General features: G+C 38.5%; 1 protein-coding gene across 3 annotated transcripts in view; it reads right to left on the reverse strand.

The window, feature by feature from the left end:
- Nucleotides 1–25,205, reverse strand: part of Tusc3 (tumor suppressor candidate 3) — a 142,018-nt gene that overhangs the window by 55,604 nt on the left and 61,209 nt on the right. For all 3 annotated transcript variants that reach the window (XM_032919426.1, XM_032919424.1, XM_032919425.1), the window contains exons 3-5: nt 20,749–20,866; nt 16,738–16,878; nt 12,853–12,993 (exon numbers count right to left, since the gene is read on the reverse strand). In XM_032919426.1, the coding sequence (XP_032775317.1) occupies nt 12,853–12,993; nt 16,738–16,878; nt 20,749–20,866 (400 nt within the window). The remainder of the gene's footprint in view (nt 1–12,852; nt 12,994–16,737; nt 16,879–20,748; nt 20,867–25,205) is intronic.

Genomic DNA, 25,205 nt, shown 5'->3' on the forward strand with positions numbered 1-25,205 from the left:
TTGCTTGCTTCAGAAGCATGAGCTCCTTTGTTCTCTTCCCAGCTGCCATGTAAGGAGGTTGAGTGTCTGTAATTCTAGCACTGAGGAAAGGGAGCCGGAACATTTGCTGGACAAGTCTAGTTGAATTATCAGAATGGGAAAATGGGAGTAACCGTGCCTACAGTGATGATTTTACTAAGTTAAGGCCAAGTTATGTGGCTTTAACTTATTGGACAAGTCTAGGTGAACTACTGAGCTTGACAATTAGCGAGAGATCCTGTGTCAAAAACTGGGTGGGTGAACCAAAGAGCATGTGGTGTCATAACGAGGCCTTCTCCACATTTGCAGCAGATGTAAAGCTTGGTCTCCATGTGGGCTTCCTAACAACTGTAGCAGGGGATGTCTCAGACTCTGCTGTTTGCCACTGGATCCCCTTCCCCTAGCTAGAATTACTGCTTCAGCCTCAATGGAAGAGGATGCCCTTACACTGGATGTCCCAGGGCGGTAAGTACCCCAGGAGGAGTGCTTCTTTTTCTCCGAGGAGAAATGGAGGCTGTAAAGAGGGAGAGATTTGTGAATTAGGGACTGGGAGGAAAGGACAGGATCTTCAACCTGGATGTAAAGTGAACAAAAAAAAAATTAGTGAAAACAAACAGAAAAAAATGGGTGGTAGAAAAAACAATAGAAGCTACCCAAAGCCATCCTCTGGTTTTCATGGACATCCCTATAAACATGTCCATATAATGCACACACACACACACACACACACACATACACACACACACACACACACACACACACACACATACATGCACACACGGAAAAGGAAATAGCACACAAACAGAACATCTATAAGCACTCTTTTTCTGGATAGTTCCTTCTGCATTATTGATACACTCCTGTATAACTCATCAGTGCTTCAAGAACTCTTCTTTTACTAGGCAGTCAGAGGCTTTTTAAATAGAATTTCACCAAATCAGATACTAATATTTCTCCCAAAACAGAAATCTAAGTCTTGCTTCCAAAGGAAAAAAGAAGATGTTTATTTAAAAGAGATAGATATTTTGGAAACTGAATAAACAAAGCAACATTTTGGGTAGCATCTTAACTACTGAAAGAAGCCTCCAATATAGGTTAAGAGAAGCAGGAAATGAGTAACTGTGATTTACACATTAGGAAGAATTAAGGCTGCTGACAGTCAGCATGACAGAAGTAGTTGTAGAAGACAGAAAATTATGAGTGAGGTTCACAGGACATGTTGGTATTACTGCTGCTTAAATGACTTCACTTTTATCAGTTACCAACAGTTAAATGACACTGAGATTTTACTCTATATGTTAAAGAAAGGAAGAGAAACAAAAATCATGTAATTAATTTTTTAAAATGTTATCATCCAAGCAGAGTTGTAAATGTACTGTCTGAAAACATGCCTTTACTGGTGTTTAAAAGGCTGCCATTGGTGAGTGGATCCTCTGCCAAGATTCCCCCATCAGGTATGTGTTTGTGAATATTAGAATATATTCCATTTAAGGTTTCAAAATAAAACACAATAGCAAAACTATGCATGATGCAATAGATGAAACAAGAACGGATCTGTTACTATATTTAAAACACATGCAGCAATGGCTTTCTATGCATTCTCGCTCACATAGTGGGCTCCTGTGTGGGGGGTGCTATACCCAACATAAAACAATGTCCTTGAATTTAGAGAAACAGAGCTTAGCGACTACAGAATACAGGCAAGCAGGTTCAAATTCCAGTTGAGAGTTCCCATCTGTGTGAACTGAAGCAAGCTGACTTTAACTTATTCTTTATTTTCTTGCTTGTAAAAGAATAATATAAACTTCTTTACATGGTTACTGTAAGGCACACAGATACAATAAATACAATAAATAGTAATACTGATCATTACTGCCTTCTGATAGGCTAATCGGGAAATCTTCTTTGGTGTGAGAATCCAGAGAAGAAAACTAACCAGTATTTTTTCTTTTAGGTTGAGGCAGAGGAATGAAGAAACACCTGTATTTTCAGAAAGTGATTTGGGTGGATTCACTGAAATACGTGACCCAAAATCTAGCCGAGACCAAACCTCCCTTCCTTTTGACATGACTCAGTCTCAGTTTACCCACTGTGCATTTTACTTTAATTACATTTACTTAATCAATAGAAAGAAATATAACTTTCTTACGTGTTACCATCTCTCCTTTTAAATATCTAAATTCAAACACACAATCAGCTGTTATTGAAATGGCACAGATGTCTGGCTTGAATAACTAAACTCTGCATGTCCTAAAGAACAGAGAACTGCTCTCCAGAGGTTGCTGTATGATCTTCTCCCAGTCTGCCCTGTGGTGGTTGGTCTACCAGGCTGTCGTATGGTGCCTGTTGCCTGGTCTGTCAGTCTGTCCTATGGTACTGTTGCCTGGTTGTCAGTGTATCCTGTATTGCCTTGGCTTGTCTGCTTTCAGTCTGCCCTATCAATTGCACATCAGTTCTGAACATCCCTAACTACTTGGTGAGATTAAAATGTAAAGTACAAAGGATGTACATAGCTAATGGACACAGGCAAAGGTGAGAATTTCCTATACAAGTATGTTATACATATATTACACATGCCTGTTTTTAATATGCTAACCATAAATATTTCACATATGTTGCTGAATTAACGTTTGACATTATTTTACTTTAATTGGAAAAATAATAGATCTCACCATGACAGTTCCATATATACTTTGACATATGTACCCCACCCTGCTAACCTTTTTCTCTTCTGAGATATATACTTACAATAATTTTATTACCATAGATTCCTCAGAGAAAGGAGATTATTTTTAATTTTGTACCTAAATAGTGCCATATATAATAAACCTATGAGCACACTGCTAACAGTGTACTACTCTCAGCTCTCCACAAAGTCTTAAAGTTTCAAATGACAACTCTATTACAAGGAAATCATGTTAATACTAAATTTTCTCTTCCTCTATAATTTTTACTAATATTTTTATTGCACACAATATTAATTTCCTGAGTAAGATGAACAGTGGTAAAACAAAATTAAGCAAGATTTTTAACCTTTACTACAAAGATGTGTACTATGGAGTTTGATAGATAAGCACTGCCGAATTAACAATGTTTACATTAATTCATAGTTTAATAATCCTTTAAAATGATGATGAATTACTTCATGTGATGTGTAGTCATATTCCCAACTACAATCTTATTTCTCCTTTAAACAATCAGAATGATGCTTTACAGCTGACAGAAGTCTCTGTTAACCTCTCCTATGACTTACTGCTTCCTAGTTCATGCTTTTCATTTTAAAATTTTGTGCTAATTTACAATATTTCATATAGGATTTCAGGTTTATATTCAAAAGTATAGATTGCAACATGCCTTAACACCTACTCCTAAATTTAGCCTTCTCTAAAGTCTCATATTCTTATGAGCATTTTGAAAGCTATGGCTTTCTGTTATCCACAGATTGACTGCCATAGAGTCTATGGCACATTTCTCCATTGTCCCTTTCTGATGTACACAGTACTTTATAACTCATTTACTATGTGCATATATTGTAAAGTACTTTGTTCACACTATCTGTATAACTCCTATTTAAAAAGAAGCCTTCTTTTCCTTAACTACCTATTAATTTATTCTGAGATAGGAGCAAATTTTGAAGCTTGGTAGCCATTTTTATTTTTAGAGAAATCTGCTATTTTACTAAAATTTAAAATCTCAGCATAGCCAGATGTAGTGGTGCAAGCCTTTAATTCCAGAACTGTGAAGGCAGAGACTAGTGGATCTGTAAGTTCAGGGCCAGCCTGGTCTACACCACAAGTTATTGGGCAGTCAGGCAGGGCTACATATTGAGAGCCTGTCTCAAACAAAACAAAGCAAAATCCCAACATAACCACATTTATTCTGTCTATCAGAAACCATCCAGATTCATTTGAATTATCCCTCCAATTCACTTCAGCCCAGGACTGTTTGACTTCCACCATCAAAGGAGATGTACCGTATTCCAAGAGGTGTGATTCTACCATAGTAATAAAAGCATCAACTATTTCCCCAGCATGACCAGAAGGTAATGGCCGCAGTCCTCAAATCCAAAGACAAACTGTCAGTCTGGATTAAACCATGACTCCTCAACTGGTGGTTGCCTGTAACTTAGCTTTACATCAAGGCACAAACACTATTCCGGGCAAATGCTAGCAGAAAGCAAGCATGAGCACCCACACCAGTATCTACATACCTCAGATCCAAAGCACAGAGAAAAGGAAGAGCAGTTCACTACCTACGGTAACATTACCTGACGACTGTATAACAGTTCTATGTATGTATACGTATACACAGACACACACAGACACACAGACACACAGACACACAGACACACACACACACACACACACACACACACACACAAAGTACCTACAACCAATCTCATAAAATAAACACCACTGTGCATAAAAACCATAGACTGATGTCAACATACTATTTCATCAAGATAGACCATCAACAAAGAAGTATTGCAGGAAAAGAACAATTTGTATCAAAATGACATAACAAACACAAAATACTCAAACCACAACACTGCAAACACCTCACTAGTAGATCATGAACCTTTGTTCTAAACTAGGCCATCTCTGAGAATGTAAGGGAAAAATGTACTGCACTGCATCTGATCATGATGATTAAAATTAGAAATAGAAGAGAAATTACGTAACACATTCGCAAACTCATTGAGACAAAACAATACATCTCCAAGTGACAGACTGTTCATTGAGAGATCCGGAGGCAAATGTAAAACTCTTAATGAATAAATATTAGCACATAAAATTCCTTAATACATAAGAAATTGTGAGATACAATAAAAACGGTTTTAAAAGGAATACACACATACACACACACACACACACACACACACACACACACACACACACACACACACACACAAATCCCTAAAGTGAAAGATTAGCAAAATATCAAAACTTGTATGTTGTATTTTAAGGTTGTAAAAAAACAAGACTAAGCCAATTGAAAATAAATAGAAAGAAGTGATCAAGGCAAAAACCGAGTAGAACTGAAAACAACAATACAATGAAACAAAGGCCTGGTTCTTCAAGTGACACGCAAATGACAGAAGAGCAAACAAAGGAACAACAGAAGCCCAACTAATAAAGCTAAAGGTGAAAGGGTAGAAACATTACAACTAATACTAAGGAAACTAGGAAGATCATATTTTCAACACTTGGAAAAATCTAAAATTAATAGGCAAATTTATATAAACAAAATTAAATCAAAATTCATGAACAATTTAAACAGAATTAGTAGTAAAGAAAGCTTCCAAATAAAAAACTACTCAGTATAAATTCATAAATAATTTTGAGTGTTTCTTTCCTTCCTGTTTCGTGTAGTAATTTGAGGAACATTGTTAGTTATTTTAAAGGTGTGGTAGAATTCAGTAACGCATTTTTAAGTTAATCTGTGTATGTTGGAACATCTCTGAACCTCCCCACTTTGCTATGTGACTGTGCACAGCTTCAGCATTAACACACAATCACATATCCTACTACTCCTTCCTGTAGCGTGGATATTTTGCATACATGCATATGCAAGCAGTATCTGTAGAGTCTAGGGGCCCTGGAACTGCAGCTACAGGCAGTGGTTGGCTGTCATGTGGTTGGTGGAAATTGAACCATGTTTCTCTGGAAGACCAATCAGTGCTCTTAACCACTGAACCATCATCTCTCTGGCCCCTAATTTCATTAAGTTACATATTGATATGGAGGTTCCCAGCACCAGTTGAACAGACTATTTCTCCCCTGTGTATTTTGGCATGCGTACTGACCATATTAACGTCACAGATACAGAATTACTTCTAAGCTCACTACTCCTTCCCAGTACTCAGTTCACAGTCATGTTAACAGCTTACTCTCTAAACGTTACAGCCTTGAAAATTTTAAAAATACCGATTTCCTCTTTCATCAAATATTTCGGACAAAATTTAAATGTATATAAAATGTAAATGTGTATAAAAATGTAAATGTACTATTCTATTTCTATGAAAAAAAAGTACCACTGGGATTAAGGACTAATTATACTAAACCTGTACATTGCTCCCCATTTTATCATTTTAACAATTCACCTTCCTCCTTCTCTTTTTGCCTTGTGCATTATTTTCTTACTGTCTTTAATTTTCAGTGTATAAAGTTTATGTTTCTTTGGTGATTTTATTTTAAAATATTTTATTCATTTTGGTTCTACTGTGAGATTATCTTAATTTCTCTTTTGGATAATTTATGAAGTGTATAGAGTTATTAAGATATTTGGGAAATATTTTATTAATTCTTTAAATAACTGATTTTTAAAAGTTAAACCTGTATTCTATAGTTTCAACTACTGACTAAGATTTCTTTTTTGTTGTTTTGTTTTGTAGGTTTTGGTGTCTCTAGTTTTCTATATTGCAAAGCCATCTGTAACCACTTTACTTCTTTATGTTGGTGGCTGGTTGTTTAAATATCATCTGTGTCTCAGACGGCGATGTCAGCATTCATGTGCTGGTACTGACCTCAGCAGAGCTACTGGCTTTCCACCACTGAGCATGAAGAAAACCCTAGTCAGACGACATCACTGTCACACCGAGAGGCATTCTTCCTATGCTATGCTTTGAGATTATGTAATAAGAAGATGTTTAATTTGTCAGTCTTTGTTTCTACACCTACAAAATTAATCACAAGGGTGTGGGCCTTCATTCTGCTACTGTTACACAGTGTTGCCACTGGTTGCATATAACGAACCATGTCGTACTTCATGATAAATCTGACCTGACCATCCTATGTGCTTTTCTAAATGTGGGGTTGCTATTTGTTCTGCCAATGGGTTGTTGAACACTTCTGAGTCTGTGTTAATCAGGATACGGGCTGATAACTTCCTGGAATCCTTCCTCTGGCTTTGGGAGTTCTATTGGTCTTCTAATTTTTGTTTGAGATTTGCTTGTTTCTTTTAATTTGTAAAACAGAAAAAAATAGTAGCATTGACTTTCATCATGTTTGGTAGATTCCAAAGAAGCTTTTAATTCTTGGTTTTGTCTTTTGGTGTCGTGGGGGAGCAAGTTCTAGATCACTAGCATCAATCTACTTTCTCATTACTGGTGTATTCAGATTTTCTACTTCTTCCCAGTTTAGCTCTCATAGTTTTTATGTGTCCAGAAACATAGACATTTCCACTAGGCCATCAAACTACAATGGGCAGTTGTTTCCAGTGGTTATTTATAATCCTTTCTACTCAGGTCCAGACCAGGATGCATGCTCCTTAGTGTGCATTTTCTCTCCTTGTTATTTTCTCAGAAACACTGTTTTAATGATCTGTGTGGTATCTGCCACCTATCTTTTATGTCTTGTTGAAATCTGATAACTCTAGCTTTACTCCATCCTTTTTCTTGTCTTTACAGTAGGCTCAAGGTTGCTCATCTGAAAGCCCTGGCTTTCTCAGGACCTGCTGCAGGCTCGCTCTTGAAAGCGCTCTGCTGTGCTGTACAGCCTTGGCTATGTACTGAATGACTTCTGAATCCAGAATACAAAGATATTGTCCCCCCTTCCATTCTCTCCAATCTTTTAGGCTATCACTTTTCACTTCTACGTCTCCTTTTGAATTTCATTGATCACTAATTATTTAGAAGTATTTTAATAGATTTCCGTATATTTACAAATTTTCTATTGTCCTGTTACTGACTGATGATTTTATACTAATGTGGTCAGAAACCATTTTATATGATTTCAGTATTATTAAATTTGTTTAGACTTAATTTTGTACCTAACTTACAATCTATCTGAGACAGTGTTTTCTGTGTGTCTGAAAATAACCCATGTTGTGCTGCTACTGTGAACTAGTTCCTGTTTGTCTCTTAGATTTTTCTGTTCTATGGTGCTCTTCACATGGGCTGTTTCCTTAACAGTCTTTAGTCTGGTTGACTTCCCCACTGTGAAAGCAGGGAGCGGAAATCCCCCAGAGATGGCTGTCTATTCCTTCCTTTATTTCCACTGATATTTCTTTTGTATACTTGGATCCTCCAATGCTGTGTACATAGGTTATACCATACTATTGAATTGACTCCCTTTTATTACATAATAGGCATTTTTCTTTTGGATTTTATACTATGAGTATAGCCGCTCTCTCTCATTTGATTACTGCTTACAAATAGAACCTTTGAAGTCTAACTTTCAATGTACATGCATCATTAAAGCCAAAGGCATAGACTGTTCATCTGCATTTAATCATTACATAATAATAATATACCCAATTACTTTCTTTGCATCGTAAATTCCATTTGTGTTCCAGCTATCTTAGTTTTTTCTGCTTAATATTTGAAAATTTGGCTCCAAGAAAACCCTATGTGTCCATCTTTCAAGATTGACATTAGGAGGCTCACAGCAGAGTAGAAGGGTAGGGTGCCTTTCCCACGCAATGATTGGTTGTAGTTAGTCTACCAAAATTTTCTAGAGGGAGATCTAATCAAGAACTCAAGGACGCCCATGCTAAGCCATGCATGCCTGTACAATTAGCAGAATCACTGGTCAATTCAAGGTCCTCAGATGAGGCGTTTCTCAGTTCCATGGAAACACTGTCAGAAGACCTTGCTGAGCTGGCTCTGCCTTCTTCCTCGTGGCACTCATAGGGTCAGTGAGACTAAAAGCCGCTGCACAGGGCTCTGTTACCTGCCTTCACTGATTGAGACTTAGAAATTTTCCTAACTGGGCAGGATGCAGCTCATGAGTAAAACATATCTTCTAGACATTCTGGGGAGTGCTTCTGAAATTATGAAATTACTCCGAGGTGTCATGGGCACGTTAGAAACTGGTCACAGGGACTCAAACCACACTTCCCCAGCATTGTCAGGAGGCTGTGGCTAGTGTTTGTGAACTGTGCAGATAAAATTTTACGCCTGTCTTTCCCTTTAGCTCTACATTCCTAGTTAGTTTCATAACAGGTCATATGAAAAACCTTAAAAATAAACTCTAAAAATGGTGGAAAGAATACAAGCTGCTCTCATAGTCCAATAACAGACCAAATACAGTCACTATATCCAATGACCAGTGGCCCTTAGAGGGCCCCATTCAAACATGTACCTAAAACTTCAATGGAGGAAAATGTAAAACTCTTGAGGAAAGAGAACTAAACAATGTGATCATTCTCTTTAAAACACAGATGTAATACTGGCCAGCTCAGTAAGACATGCTCTATGGGATCAGCAGCTACAGACTTCACCTTCAGAACATCCTAACTCGGAACTTCCCAGACAGTAACAGCGAAGGCTGGCAAAGTTCCACCTCTGGATCATTTGGAAGACACTTAGGTTTGGCTTCGTGATGTACTTGTAGTGGGTCAGGCAGAGTTCAAGGATTCCTGCTTCATATATGGCCTGCAAAAATGTAGCATAAGACACTGGCCAACGTCCTGTACAGAATGTCTGCTATGCTCCAAACAGCACTGGTATGTATGAGGAAGGCAGCTGAGTAAATGGCCTGCCTCAAAGTGCTAGATCCTTTCCTACAGAAACAGACTCTGACAGGAACTCTGGGTCCTGGCCTCAGTCTACAAGCTGCCTGTAGCTCTTCACTGGTTTATGGACATTCCTTCTGAAGGGAAATGGAGAAGTAGGTGGGGAGGGAAGAGGGGGATGGAGGAGGTGTGGGGACAGAGAGAGAGAGGGAAAACTCTGGTCAGGATGTAATAAATGAGAGAATAATTTAATGAATTAAAAAAAAGAAGATCTCTTGTCAGAGGTAAAGCCAGCTAGCTACTTCCACTGCCCCTGCTGCTCTGTCAATTTGGGACTGCAGAGGCTGGGATACAAGGGAAGAGAAGCACAGGAAGGAGAAAGCAGCTTTGAAAGCAAGCTGAGCGTCTGAAGACTCCCCTTAACCTTAGCTTTTCTGATTTCCTTACCCTTCCATTATCCCTGATCCTTCTCATCTGCACTAATCCAATTGCATAAGCAAAAACTTACCAATGTTCTGCTAACTACAAATCGTTTAGAATGTCAGCACTCCTTTATGCTCAGTCTCGGTCTCGTCAGCTTTTACACTAGTGTCGCGTTGAAAGCATGTATCCCATCTTAAGTAAAAGCAGATGGTTTACTGCTAAACGCAAGACTTGTTTTCTTATAACCTAGTAGCTTTATATGTAAATAAGTGTCCCTTGCCATATGCTTTTCAAATATTTTCATTTGGTCTATGAATTATAAATTACTTTCAGGGCATCTTTTAAAGATTAGAATGTTTGAACTTTAATAAAGAATAATTTATCCTTTTCAATTACATATTCATTCTGCTTCTGCTACAACAATTTTCTGTCATCTTCTAGAAGTGGCATTTAAGCTCTTGTACATAGATCCATAAGCCTCTGAGTACACTTAATAGACTTGACTTTACTTGGCTGACTCACTATTTGCACTTGGGTATTTCCCAGCGTTACTTGGGCAAGCCTGTACTTCTCATGTTTATTAGTTAGCACCTGTGTTCAAAAGTGTGTCTGTGTGCAGACTGTGTCAGTCCGCAGCATTCTTTTCCAATGATCTAGGTATCAAGCCAAAGGCTAATTCAACACTACTCTAATTACGATAGCTTTATAGTAGTCAAAAATTAGGTAATATAAGGCCTTTGATTTCCTTTTTTAGAAAAACTACCTCAATATTCCAAAGCCTTAGCTTTTCTATCTGAACTTTATAACCAGCTTCTGGGTTTCTTCTAAAAGAGCCACCCAGGAATACACCTGTCATATAAATATGAAAGAAATGTGACACATAATACTAAAGCTTGTGCCTGGATACATACACTTCTCCATGTACTGAGTCTCTTTCAATGTACATGGACAGTACAGCACTCAGTGCCTTAGAAGTGTTCTTCCTGTGTCAGTATCCAGGCCAGTTTGCTACTGCGTTATTAGATCCAACCTGGCAATCACTGCTTCTTCATCAGCTAAGCTTGTGTGCAGGGAATACAGTAAATACACTGACATGGCTGAACTTAAGTCTCTCGTTATCTGTAAGTCACATGGCTTTCTCCCTCTAATCTTTGCATATCTGTTTCTGCATAATGACATACTTAGGTTCCACTTTAACTCTTGACATGGATTTCTACCTATATCCCTGGGGTTTTTCTTTTTTCAGCTGTTCCTCTGAATATTACAACATATTTTAAAAACTAATCCTCATTAATGTGTGATACTGAACCATGTATGCACAGTGTCAAGACGAAGTTAGCCTCTTTATGCTATTACTATGATCTGCAGATATACATATATGCACTGAGCCAGACAATTCATTAATCCGGTGTTACCAATTTTCCTTTCCTATCATATATTTTAGATTAGCTGAGATATTAAAAATTAATAATCACTCCTGTATTAGGAAATATTTTTTTATTTTCTAGTAATAGTTTAAGCCTACTTCTGTAACAGACTTTTGTGCCTCTACTTACAAGGTATATTAAGGGGGTAGTTTTGTTTTTCTAAAGACTTGTTTATTTATGCATTTATGTATATGAGTGATTTGTGCATATACATCTACACACCACAAGAGGGCATCTGATCCCACTGGACAAGAGCTACAGGCAGTTGTGAGTTATAGGCAGTTGTGAGTTACAGATGATTGGGAGCTACCACATAGGTACTGGGAATTGAACTTAAGACCTCTGGAGAGCAGCAGTGCTCCTTAACTACCGAGCCACCTCTTCATCACTGGAATCTATATTCTAACACGAATATTTTGATCCATTCAGATAATAAATAGTAATCATTCCATTTTGGAAGGCATTTTATGTTCCATTTCACTTTCACTAATTCTTAATCCTTCTCACTCTTTTGAGGGACACAGTGTCAGAGTATATGGAGGTGTGAGGACAGTTTGTCTTTCAGGGAACACAATGTCAGAGTATGTAGAGGTCTGAGGACAACTTGGACTTGGCATTCTCATTCTATAGTGCAGGTTCTGAGACTGAATTCAGGTGGACTGTCTCAGCGGAAAGAGGCTTTACTCACTGCACGTACTTTGCTAGCCCCTTTAATTAAAAATGAATTAAAAATTAGTTTTAAAAAAAAGCCTGACTTTCACCATCAACAAAAACCCAGTTCTGTAAAACAAGAGCATGTTCTCTGAATTGGTCTGAATGTCATTCAAGCCCATCTTGCAAAGCCACTTTCCAACATCAGTTTAATCTCAAGGCACACGTCTGTCTGCACTGCCTGCTGTGCTTCCCATTCTGCCTCGGCCATGATTCAACAGTTTGCTACTGTTCTCTCTGAACAATCATGTGTCCTTTCAGTGGCCATAAAAATTTCAGAGTTCCATTCACGTCAGGCTACCTGGCCTGTGGATTCCTACTGCCCTCCCTGCTGGTCTCTACAGCAGCAGGTACAACTCAGCCCTGTATGCGTGTGGTAAGCAGTTTGCACCCCACAACTGGTTCATTACAGAAAGTTCTATGTCTCATTTACACGTAACAAGTATGACAGGAACACGGTGGATATAATAAGGGAGAAACAAACTGAATGAGCATATACCAAAATCTCTTCAGGTCACAAATTAGTCCCATCTGCTAATTCTTATTAATTCATTACCATATGTATAGATACAGTCAAGATACATTTCTTTAATATTTGGAATGTTCCATATACTATAGTCATTCTATTTTAATAGTGAAAATAGAAGAAATCATACATGTAGCATAAACTGAATGGTAAGTTTAATCTATTTTACTTATAAAACTAACATGACATCTCATTTTGGTGATTTTCACTGATGTAATAATCTGGCACGTTCCGTTATTATAAAATCCAACTACACAAGGAAGGGAGGTGGCAGGATATGTGATAACATACCAGAGATACCATGGCCCAACCAGTCTTGTTATAGATGAACTCCAAGTTGTTCCTCCTTAAATAAAGCAAGCCACCAACCAGCGACACTAAGAGGGCCAAAGCAATGGTGCCTGAGTAGTTGGGTGGCCGGAAAACTCGAATCTGAAAGAGACACAATGTAATTAAAAGAGTTAAAAAAAGTATTAATACTTTTCTTTTAATCATAGTCTAGTCATTACTATGTTTAATTAATTAATTTATAATTTTCCCTGAGAACTGTATACAATGAGTGTATCTGGAGCATATCTACTCCCAGCTGCTTCCTTAAATGCCTCCCAGATGGCCCCCCACTTCCTGCCCTCTATGTGCTGTTCCAGTCGTGCTACAGCTTTCCCATCTTCAACACAAAGGCTTCAGGGAACGGACAGCCTACTCTTCACATCTACCTCTGACCCTAGGTTTCCTGAGCTCTTAGTGGATGAAAATACATGCTTTGAACATCCTGGCTGAACAGAAAGATGCTCTTCCTTTGTTCATATACTCAAGTCTATGCAGTGCTGCACATGAAACTCAGTCCAAAGCTGTTCTGGATCACACAACTAAGCACCTTGCTAGCTAGCACACGGTAAGGTAAGACAGGGCACTTGTGAATTCTGTAAACTAGAGACTGTAAGGGTTCTGTTTAATAAAGCTATTCAAACGTACCCCGGAATCTAACTTACCCACTTAAGCAGTCACCCTAGTCGGCTTCTCACCTGGAATTGCACACACACTGCAGCACACATGCAGACATGTTCATAGACATGTTTTCAGCTATCTATGCTTTCATTACTCTTTCAGAGAATACACAGAAGCTCCATCTTAACTGTAGAGTAGAATAGTGAGGCTGTTTTCACAGTGCCAGTTCCAGTATACATCCTCCAGGGGGTCAGGAATATTCCAATTATTCTACTTCTCTGAAAACACCGATTTTAAACATACTGGTTTTAGACATCCTACTGGGTATTAACTATTCTCTCATTTTGGTTTGGGATTATGTTTGCCTGCAATGTAATGATAACATTTTTTCTTTGTAGTTACTGGCCATATGCATATTTTATTTAAAGAAATGTTTATCATATTAGCTTTTAATTGAGATTTGGTATTTTATAGAGTTTATGAGCCACAGATATACCTAGATATGTGTGTAGGTCTTCAGAAAACATGATATGTACATACTTATCGTACTTCCTGGGCTGTCAACTCACACCCATATTAATGTCCTCTAACCTACAGAAGCCATTGTTTACAAAGAAGTACGACTGGAACAAACTCCTGATTTCTAAATTTCAGATCTGGAGTCTGGTAACATTTTCTATGGAAACGAACAAGGATTCTCTGAAGAAATGGTTAACTGAATGTTAGGTTAAGTACAGAGCAAAAAGAAGAGCCAGGAATTAATGTACCAGAAAATAAGACTATACTTTGAAAATAATTATGGAGCCAGGTCTTGGGGACCAAGAGCCTGGGGGGAGAAAGGGGAGGTGGTGCCCATATAGTCAAATCCCAGGCAATTTTAGCACTCAGCTAATTAACCATAGCAATAAATTAAAAACAGGCATGACAGGAGAATTGTTGGGGGAGGGAGGTGCTTGTAACAGGTTCTAAAGGCAAGAGATACTCCATGCCTACCCTCTCTACAAATCAAAATAAACAAACAAAATCAACCAAACAAAAATACATTAGAAGAGGAAAAAACGGAACGTGTGTGTGTGTGTGTGTGTGTGTGTGTGTGTGTGTGTGTGTGTGTGTGTGTGTCTGTATGTGAGAGCCTAATGAGGCTCTTGCAACAGGATGGTATCAGGGCCCCACTGGACCTGGAGTTGACTGCCTGACATGGGTACTAAACAGTGAATTCTAAGTCCAGACAAGAGCCTGCTATAATTACCACTGGAGATTCCATTCAACAACTGATGGAAACAGATGCAGAGACCCACAGCCAAACATTAGGTGGAATTCAGGGCACTCTTCAGAAGAGGATGAAGAAAGATTGTTGGAGCCAGAAGGGTCACAGGACACCACAGGAAAACCCAATGAATCAACAAACCTGGACTCCTAGGGACTCACTAAAACCACACAATCAGGGAGGCTGCATGGAGCTAATCTAGGCCCTCTGTATAACGTTATAGTTGCACAGCTGTCTTCTGGTGGGGTTCCTACAGAAGGAGCAGGAGCTGACTCTGAGGCTTTTGCCTGTTTCCAAGACCTTTGTCCTCCTACTGGGTTCCCTCGGCCAACCTTAATATGAGGGGTGCGCCTAGTCTCACTGCAACTTGATAGGCCATGTTTGGTTGCTCTCCATGGAAGGCCTTTCACTTCAGGAGGGAACAGAGGGAGTGAATGGTGGGGCGAAGGGAGGAACTGGAAGGACAGGAGGAAGCGGAAACTGTGCTTAGGATGTCACATATGAGAACAAAGTAAAAAGAAATGAATTATAGTCCTCTGTGAGGACAGTAGGGGCTCTTATCCTCTAAACCTCCTCTCTGATATAAGCCTTAGTACTTTCTGTAATGAATTAATTACCTTGACTGATGTTAACTAACATTGAACTTGTTAAAGTGAGTTTTGTTGGGTAATAATCCTTGATGTGTCCCACCAACTAGGTCATACATTGTTGGTACTTTATATAGTGAAATATTTTTAAATGAACCAATTTAGGAAACAATTTTCATCAAAGTATCACTAAAACCAGTGATACAGGTGATTAAATCATGTGGTGATAGGGTATCATTACCATGAGACAACAACCTTGTTTCAGAAAAATGTGTTTGTATCTTTTAGTAAAAATTCAGTGTTTATGGATAACTTTTAAATAACTGCATATAGCTATGTATTATATAACTATATGTAGTTATATAAGCTTACATGTCTTATAACTTTATAAGCAATGTTTATAGCTCATAAAAATATGTAAATGATTTATAAAAAATACCCATAAGCCCTCCACAAACAAATTAGTACTTATCATAATTTTGGTTAATTTAATTCAGAATAAATGACCTCTCAATCTATTCACACACTGCTTTCAAACAGAAGCCCAGATCAGAGTGCCCACATCACTTTCTCACTAACAGTATACTTGCTAAAGTATGAGCTGCTTGCTCACTGCCAAAGTCTTCTTTTTAGTCATTTGATTCATCTCCAACTTTTTCCATTAAAATCAGTATTGCTAATCAGGGCTAGGATTCTGAATCATACTTCAGATCAATTCCTAGAAGAGGCACTGTTTAGTTAAATGAAGACAGACAGACACAGGACACACTGTGTAAATGCTCAGACAAGTGCCAATCCCCACAGGGACACATAGCAGCAGGTAGTTTCCCCCAGCTCTTAATATTCCCTATGTATATAAGACACATGCTTTTAAAAAAAAGTCTTGCTTCTTGGTTAGAATTTCCTTGATCATCAATAATATTGAATCATTTTCATTATATTTTCCATTCCATACATTATACTTAATATATTTTCGTGTTTGTTTAGAATATCAGTTGATTATCATGTAACAATGCATCTGAACTGACTAAAATTCAAGTGCCAGTTACAGCTGCTCAGTCCAGTTTCCTGGGGCTGGGAATGGGGCTGGGAATGCAGCTGACTGGTAGGATACTCAGAGCACTCCAGTCCTGGGTTTAATCCTCAGCATGGCAGAAGACAAAGTCTTCTGTACGCAAGGAAAAAGAATAAAGTCCATAGGTAAACTGTAAAAATCAAACACCCTGCCACTTTATTACAGCAGCCGAGCAAACCAAACTAATTAACCTAGACATAGGTAAATGTACGTATAACACACACACACACACACACACACACACACACACACACACACACACACACACACACTATTTAATGTAGTGAGTAAGAGCATACATGAACATCCGTCCTGTCGGCAATCCATTTTGCTAGCTGTTCAGCTGCAAATCCAATTCGTTGAAGGTCAAAGGTATCAGCTCTCTTGGGTCTGCCTTTCGAAGGAAAATGCATGAATGTGGGAGCAGAGTTCATGTTGAGCTGCAAAGTAAATGATAAGATGCTAATTATAACAGTACCCCAACATTCGATATTATTCATCCAACGTTTTATACATTTTCGTGTGAATTTCCAAAAGAAAGAGTTTATTAGGAGAAGCTGCATAGCTTTCAGAAGCTTAATTTCTATTTTATTCATCCTGATGGACTATTAAGTGAACAGAATAGCTGAATTTGCTTAAGCTGCCCGAACTGTCACATTTAACACACTATTCACATTCGCCATTCAGTATTTTGACTAGTTTTTCCTTCCTTGTCTTGCTAGACGTTTATGAGTAAGATGATGCAAAGTGCCTAGAAGTACAACAGAAATAATGGGATCTGTCAGCATGGGGACTGCTCTGCTTCCTCAGCAGTCACTGGAACTGGGCAAGTGGGGGCACATAAGGACTGATTTCAAACACATTACCTGCAAATCCAATTTCCTATTCAACATTTAAAGACTGTACTTTTTAGTTGATGGTCGATTCGCAATGGAAACAAATATTCTTGTTCTAAACTACTTGAATATACCAAAATTAAGATGAATCCTAGATGCAGTCATGTTCTGTTCAAATTCTTAATTTAATTGTTTTAAAATGGCTAAGCATAGAAAACTTTTCTATAAAAAATATCTATTCAGAAAATACACTAAAAAAACCACTGCCATAGTCTAACATTTATTAAATACTTAATAGGACAATCTGACATAGAAACTAACTACAATATAAATACATTAAATAGCTGCCATCTGGGCATTACACTAAAAAGTCCATAAAATAAAAGGCCAAGAGAGTCACTTAATGAGAGTCAAAATCAAGTGCCATGTCAAGTGTGGCTGGCAGCAGGCGAGGCCGAAGAGGATCGTGTTCACAGTCAAGGCAAAGCAGGGCCTGGCCCAGGAACAAACGATGGCTGTGGCTGCTGGACTCAGAAAACAGCCCAGGGAAACTGTAGCTCTTCAATCAGCTCAGCAAGAGGAAATCTGAATCTCAAAAGCAGTATGTCTCCATCAACTGTCCTCGTGTGAACTACTGCAAACGCTATCAAACGCTATCAAACGCTCGCTACTCACCGCCACATTAGCTTAAGTACTCCTGGTAAAAAGGAATGGTAGGTCTCACTTCGCTCTGCTTTCTGTTTATCCCCACCACTCCAAAAGCCTTCATGCTGAATCTGAGCTGCCACTGTTATAGTGGACCCTCCATGAGGTGATTACGCCATGAGAGCTCTTCCTTGGGCTCTATCCCCAAGGCGAGGATGTACAGTTATATAAATAGGCGGTTTTTCCTCATTGCTCCCTGCTCTGCCTCCCACGGCTGTACAAGAGAGCACTCTTCATATGCAGACATATTAGCATCTGGCTGCTCCGTAACTGCAAGCCAGTGCACTGGCTATTGTACCTCCCTAAAAGATAGCCAGAGGTCACCTTATTGCTGTTTCTTTTCTTGCTTTTCATTTGTTTAGCCTAATTTTTTCTTCTTTCCACACAATTTAGATTTAGCCAAATTCTGAAAAAATAATGTAGTGTGAGGATGATAAATGTATACTAATGTTATTATTAATTTATATACGATAGCAATTATTTCATAAACATAGGGATACAACTAAATTTCTTGACACTAACATTTTGTTCTAGTAATCATAAATGTTATTCTTCCTGTCTGCATACAGAGATAGAGCACAGTATGATCATGAAAACTTCAAGTTGCTCAGCTATGAAGAGGTAAAGTTAGACTGTGACACTGGACCTTCTGACATCCATCCCACCATTTCCATTACAGCATAATGCTCCAGAACTTTCCTCCTTTGAAAAATGACTCCTTAGTAACTGTTTTATGAATAATCTTAGTAGAAATTCTGAAAAGTTCATTATAAACACACACACACACAGACACACACAGACACACACACACACACACACACACACACGTAACATACAGGAATCTTCTCTGAACTGAAATTAATACCTCCTGGAGAACAAAGAGAGGCTTGTGAGACCTGGGCAGTAAAGGACCCTAAAAACCTGGAAAGCTAAAACTTAAAGGCTTCCCAAAGGCCTTCCAGACGGTTATAAAAGCAGAAGCAAGTGCTGGCAGAAAAGGCTGTGGCAATAGAGCTGTTTGGAGGGCACTGTCCAACCTGTCAAGCTGCCTGCAAGTCATGCAAAGAGCTGGACATCTGCAGTTGTCAGGCATGGTCACTTACCCACATTGTAGCCTGAGGTCACCTGTGCTTCTGTAAACTAATCCTTACCCATATCCTGTAAGTAACCAGTAAGCATGCTGACTCCCAAGCTGGATTGTTGTAGAATCATTTGGATCAGGCATCAGTTCCCTATCTGAAGTAGGGGGTAGAAGTTTGTTTTCACCTTCCCCCAAAAAGGCTCATACAATAGGTTGAGACAAAGTATGTTTGTGTGCTAGGATTGTTATCTTATTCCGCATCCTGATACATTTTCTCTCTAAACAAGTGATAATCATGGCAGCAATCCCATCTCTGACAGGCTCCCTGAGAGGCAGCCCTAATGAATATGTATGAGGTACCCAGCAAGCACAGCTGGTAACAGAAGCAGCCATGGTGCCTGCCACAACTAAGACAGTGCTCCAAGGGATGACTGGCATCCTCACGCCCAAAGCCAAGTTTCTGTCTCTTGAGAGGACTGTGCATGTGAGTACATTACACATTTACGAATGCTGCTGTACAAAGTACAACTTAAAGGAAGTTCATTTTCTGATATTTCTGGACATGAAAGTCCAAGATTAAGGGGAATGACAGGGCTGGGTTTCTGGGGAAGCTTTTCCTAGCTTGCATGAGACAGTCTTATTCCTGTATTTCCCACTGCCTGTCTCTGAGCACATGTCTTCCTGTTATTTCTTCCTCATAGGAGGAAGAAAGTCATTCATGACTTATCCTTGGAGCCTCTTTAATGCTCTGTGTCTCACATGGTCACAGGTGATTTATAGTTTCAATACTGGCATCTGTGGTAGAGATCTAGGCCATACCAGAGAGGAAATCCTTCTGATAAATACGGAATACTTTACAGACATAATGCTATGTGTGGAAGAGGTAAGTATAGCTAAGTGGGAGAGCGTGTGTGCTATAGAAGCATGAGGGCCTCAGCTCAGACCACAGGCACCCAGATGCGGTGCCACACAGCTGGAGACCCAGCACTGAGGCTGGAGTACAGAAACGTCGATTCCATGAGCCAGTTGGCCAGCTTGCCACACCAAATTTCCAATATCCAGGGTCAGAGGAAAAACCCTATCTCAAAAAGAAACACAAAACACAATCAGGAAGTCTCAGAGGAAGGAGCTCCCTATGCAACCCAGGCAACCTGAGTTTAATGGCCCACTCAAACAAAGACATGAGAAGGTGAAAACAGAGAGCTGCCTCCACAAAGTAGTCCTCTGACACCTACATGGAAGTCATGGCATGTATATCAACACATACATCATGCACACATGTCCACACAATAATGCACACATATGCATACATACCCACATTTACACATGTACACATACATACATCATACACAGTAATTTAAAAATTAAATAAGTCGCACTTAATACTATATGAAATGCCTTAAGCCTGTGCGAAACACTACCTAACCAGTATGTAATATCAAGTTAAGATTAAGATTAATGTGCTAGAAAGCACATTTCCTTTAATAGAAATGAAAGGATTTTTTTTTTTTACTATAATGAAAAGACAACGGGTACATAATGATGAGATTAGCAAAGTCCCCAGATTTTAACTCTATTTTAACTACAACATACTATACTTACTATAGTCAGTGAGCTGTATTTTATCATGCAATCAAATTTTATCAAAAATAACTCAGTTATGCATTTCAAAGTAACAGAGTTTTTACCTGCTGAAAAACATCTGTCCCTTCATCATAGTCCACCATTCCAAAAAACAGTTTGTTGCAAAAAGCAGATGAATAACGCCAGGAATTAGCCAGGATTTGATATTCTTCGTTAGCCTGCCTGGAACAGATAAAGGAGTAGAACAAAAACATTTTAGTTTGCAATGAGAAGAGCCATTGCCATAGCAGGCAACTCTGTGGCAGCCTTAACCAATTACTGTCCAGACCCTCCTCTCATGAGGACTTAGATGAATGCAAACTACAATGCTGTATATAAAGAAGATCAAACTACAAGTGAGGGGTCATACACAGTGCAACTACAATACAGCCACACTCATAGGCACACTGAATTCCTTGTGTTTTTTTATCAATCTACCCACAGCATACAGATTTGTGTTTACAGTATAGATTATAAATGTTTCTAAATATGGCAACATAGCACCAAAGAGGGACCGATTATGTCAAAGCAGACAAATTGGTGTGCTTACTAATTTTTGTATCATAAATCAGATAATCTAGAAACATTTATATTTAAGACATAAAAAATACAATGATTTTTACCTATATTGTTAAGTGTTCATTAAGTGGAACTTCAAATAATAAATATTATAATATATAATATTGTAATATGAGCTAATTCATTACCTTTCAGAGCAAGAAGCTTAAGATCAATTTACTATGTGAATATTATTAATAGGTAGACATACAGGACCATCAAATCCTAAAAAGTATATAAGGGAGCAATAAAAACAGGCTCTGGCACCTGTCTGTAAATAGCAGATGCAGGATCAATGACAGAAACAAGGTTTATTATTCAATTATTTTGTTTAAAAACCATTGTTATAAAAATCAAACAGAGGAAAATATACAACCATTAACAACTTGCATTCTTGTGATAATGACATCTTATAAAATGAGAATGCACAATATAAAATATAATAAGTGGGGATCAAATCATATTTTTGATTTCCCGATATTTGTTGGAACATAACAGCTTATGGTAAAATTTCCAATAACAACGACGTCATATTTCCTTAGCTTATGTTACAAGTTGGTCCAGGTATATCAGAGTCTATCAAATATGCATATATGTATAATTAATTCAATCCACAAATCTATGACTTGCAAAACAATGTACAAATGACAAATGCAAAATCACTAACTTCAAGAAGCTTTCCTTAAACAGATCTTATGCAAACACAAACTATCAGGTAAATTCAAGTTCTCTGAAGCCTTTTAAAAGTCTGTTAAAAACCAATGAATTAAAGGTGAGCTCCCTCTGCTGTGACATTTTTTTTCCCGTCATTTCACTTGTCTAGTTTCCTAGTAGTCACTGTAATTCCATTACAAAATCCTATGCAAAAGATCCTCCGCACCAGAGCCATGCACATGCCATCTTTGTTCTATTTCACGAAAATGCCACAGCCACTCCTACAACGTACATTAATTATTTTGTTTAGAATGCCCATTCTTTCTTCAAAAGTCAGTACAAAACCTACCACTTCTGTTGCACCGCACCTCGAGTCTACATTTGTAGTACTTGCTGGGGCCACTGACTATGACAGAAACCCTTGACTAAAGTGCAGAAGGATTTACTGGCTGTGCATTAGCTGTTCTATTCGGGAGTACTGACTGTCCACTAACTAGAACCTGGAAGTTTCATTAAGGTTTGCTGTTAGATGATGAATAATACACTTTCCTACCTCATCAGTACATCATAAATACTTTTTAAGATGCATTTTCCACATTAGAGACTCTCAATTCTGGTATGTGACTAAATGGCAACTTAGATTTATTTCATGAGATTTAGGGCCTTTGGGGGAATAACATTGAAAACACTATATTTTTTCTCATTTATATTGGTTTCAATGAAATAATAACTTGGTTCACTTTATTACTATAATACATAACTACATCATACAATGGGGCTAAAGGACAATGTCATAACAGCAGAGACACTGTGACCAGTCTTATTACAGATCAACTCCAAGCTGTACTATCTTCAATAGAACAAACCATCAACAAGAGGCCCTAACTGGGTTAAAGCATTCTATGCTACTTGGCAAATGAATACTATTTATGACTCAAACATTATAATGAACAAATTATTGAGAGACACGCTAATGTCAGTTTTATAGGCAAATGTGGACTTGAGAACACAAAGAGATTTATACTTGGTATTTTAAGTAGATGTTGCAGTAACATACGACTAATACTGTCTACCTGAAGAGGCCTTGGGAAGAAACAGACATGCATGCAATGACAGCACATAAATATGAACCAAGTCTTAGCTGTGCCTTACACTTGCATGCATAAGATGGGAGAAAGTGGACTGAAATTGTGGGGGGCTGGAAAGATGCAGAAAGAAGAGGCCTAACTAAATGACTCCATTTATGAGCAAATCAAACAGGGAAAGACAGGAAGACAACAGAAACAACATACACAAGTTAGTCTCAAATGTCCCTATGTTCAAGAGAATCTAGGCTTCATATTAGACAAAACAAAATGGCTAAGGGATAAATAGGACTGTGTTCATTCTATAAACAGCAACCAGCTCCAGCGGTTTTAAAAGGAAGCACATTTTGCAAAACAGCATTTGCACTGTGTCTGACAATCACGTGACAGGGAGAGTGAGATTGTGAGAAATGTCTGGAGCCATTGGAAATGGTCGAGTTAGGAAAACACAGGTTACTAATATATAATCAGGTGACCTATTTTGAATACACACTTCTTTGGATTCTAGAAAGCCAGAGCATCCAACTAATATTTCTGTTCAACCTCAGATGGTTAGTTTTGGTTGTAGACTTCATACAAAGTAGAATTACCCGGGAAGACGCTGTCAGTAAGGAATGAAGTAGGAAGTGTGTCTGTAGACATGCCTGTGAGGGATTTTCCTCACTGGGCTAATGAAGATACGTAGACTCCCCCTCGATGTGAGCAGCACCATTTCCTGGACTGGGCTGGGGACTGATGAAAAGGGAAGTATCCTAATCACTGTTCTACTGCAGTGAAGAGACTCCATGACCAAGCGAGGTATAGAAAGCATTTAACTGGAGGTTTGTTTAGTTTCAAAGGGTTAACCCATGATCATCATGGCAGGAAGCAAACAAGCATGGCTGTAGCTGAGAACTTAATGTTCAGATTCATAAGCAACAGGAATGGGGGTGGGGGTGAGGAGGGGAGGGAGAGAAACTGGGCACAGCAGCATGGGGTTTTGAAGGCTCACAGCCCACTTCTAGTGACACACCTCCTCCAAGCCATACTTCCTACTCCTTCCCATACACTTACTGTATAAGGACTCAGTATGCAAGCATAGGAGCCTATGGGAACCACTGTCATTCAAACCACAACAGAGTGAGTTCAGCATGGCATGCAGGCCATTAGGTGCTTTCTGCTTTTGACTTTTATACAAAGTAATAAGCTGCTTCAAGATCATACTACCTCGTGATCCCTACAACTGTGGAGAATAGCCTCAAACTGTAAACGGAACCCTTTCTGGCTTACTTTGTCATCAGGGTATTTATCACAGCAAGAGGAAAAACATACTAAGACAAAGCTTTGGAAATATTTCTACTTTGAATAAAGGATTCCATGAAAGTCAAAGCAAATTACAATTGGTGAGTTCAAATACAAAACTTTGAGCAAAGTTCATATTGGCAAAACAAAGAGATGCTTTCTCTTCTTTGGGTGTCCTGGGCAACAATAGGGCCAATGGACAAATCTATCTCTTAGAAAGAAAGAAAGAAAGAAAGAAAGAAAGAGAGAGAGAGAGAGAGAGAGAGAGAGAGAGAGAGGGAGGGAGGGAGGGAGGGGGGGGGGAGGGAGGGAGGGAGGGGAGGAGGGAAAGAAAAGAAAAGAAAGAAATCAAGTGGACCTAGCATGTCTGTCAGCTTGCACTAAGCACACACACGAATAGTGTTACTGGTGATTAGCACACTTGAGGCCTTGCTGCCATTCAAAATTCAAAGCAAAACCCACAAACACCAGGAGCACACAAATAAATAACTACACTGTTAAAAGCACCTTCTCTCTGTGGTGGGGGGATCCATCCCACACACAGGACTGGAAGAAACATATGAACTGTTCTAATATGTACATATGGAGCCTGAAGAGGGCACCCAAGCTGCATGAGAAGGAGCTAGTAATGTTAAGAAATAACCACGGGGCACTGTTCTGTTAAATCTCTTGTATTAAATTTTCTCCATTTTTTTTTATTAGAGAACAAGAAAAAAAATCATTTAATTCAAATGCTATAATTTTTTACATTATACACTTTCTTAAAGGTTATGTAGAACTAAAAAGGATTATTAACTCATCTATAATTCTATATATTTAATGTATTTCCCAAGATGAATGTAATTTTTATCTTTATAGCATTTTAAGGAACATTTTAAAAAGTAGTCTTCTTTATAACATTAGATTCATATTAAGAGTATGCCTTCATAGTTATGCATTTATGA

The sequence above is a fragment of the Rattus rattus genome, chromosome 13, assembly GCF_011064425.1.
Source record: "Rattus rattus isolate New Zealand chromosome 13, Rrattus_CSIRO_v1, whole genome shotgun sequence".
NCBI classification, from domain to species: Eukaryota; Metazoa; Chordata; class Mammalia; order Rodentia; family Muridae; genus Rattus; species Rattus rattus.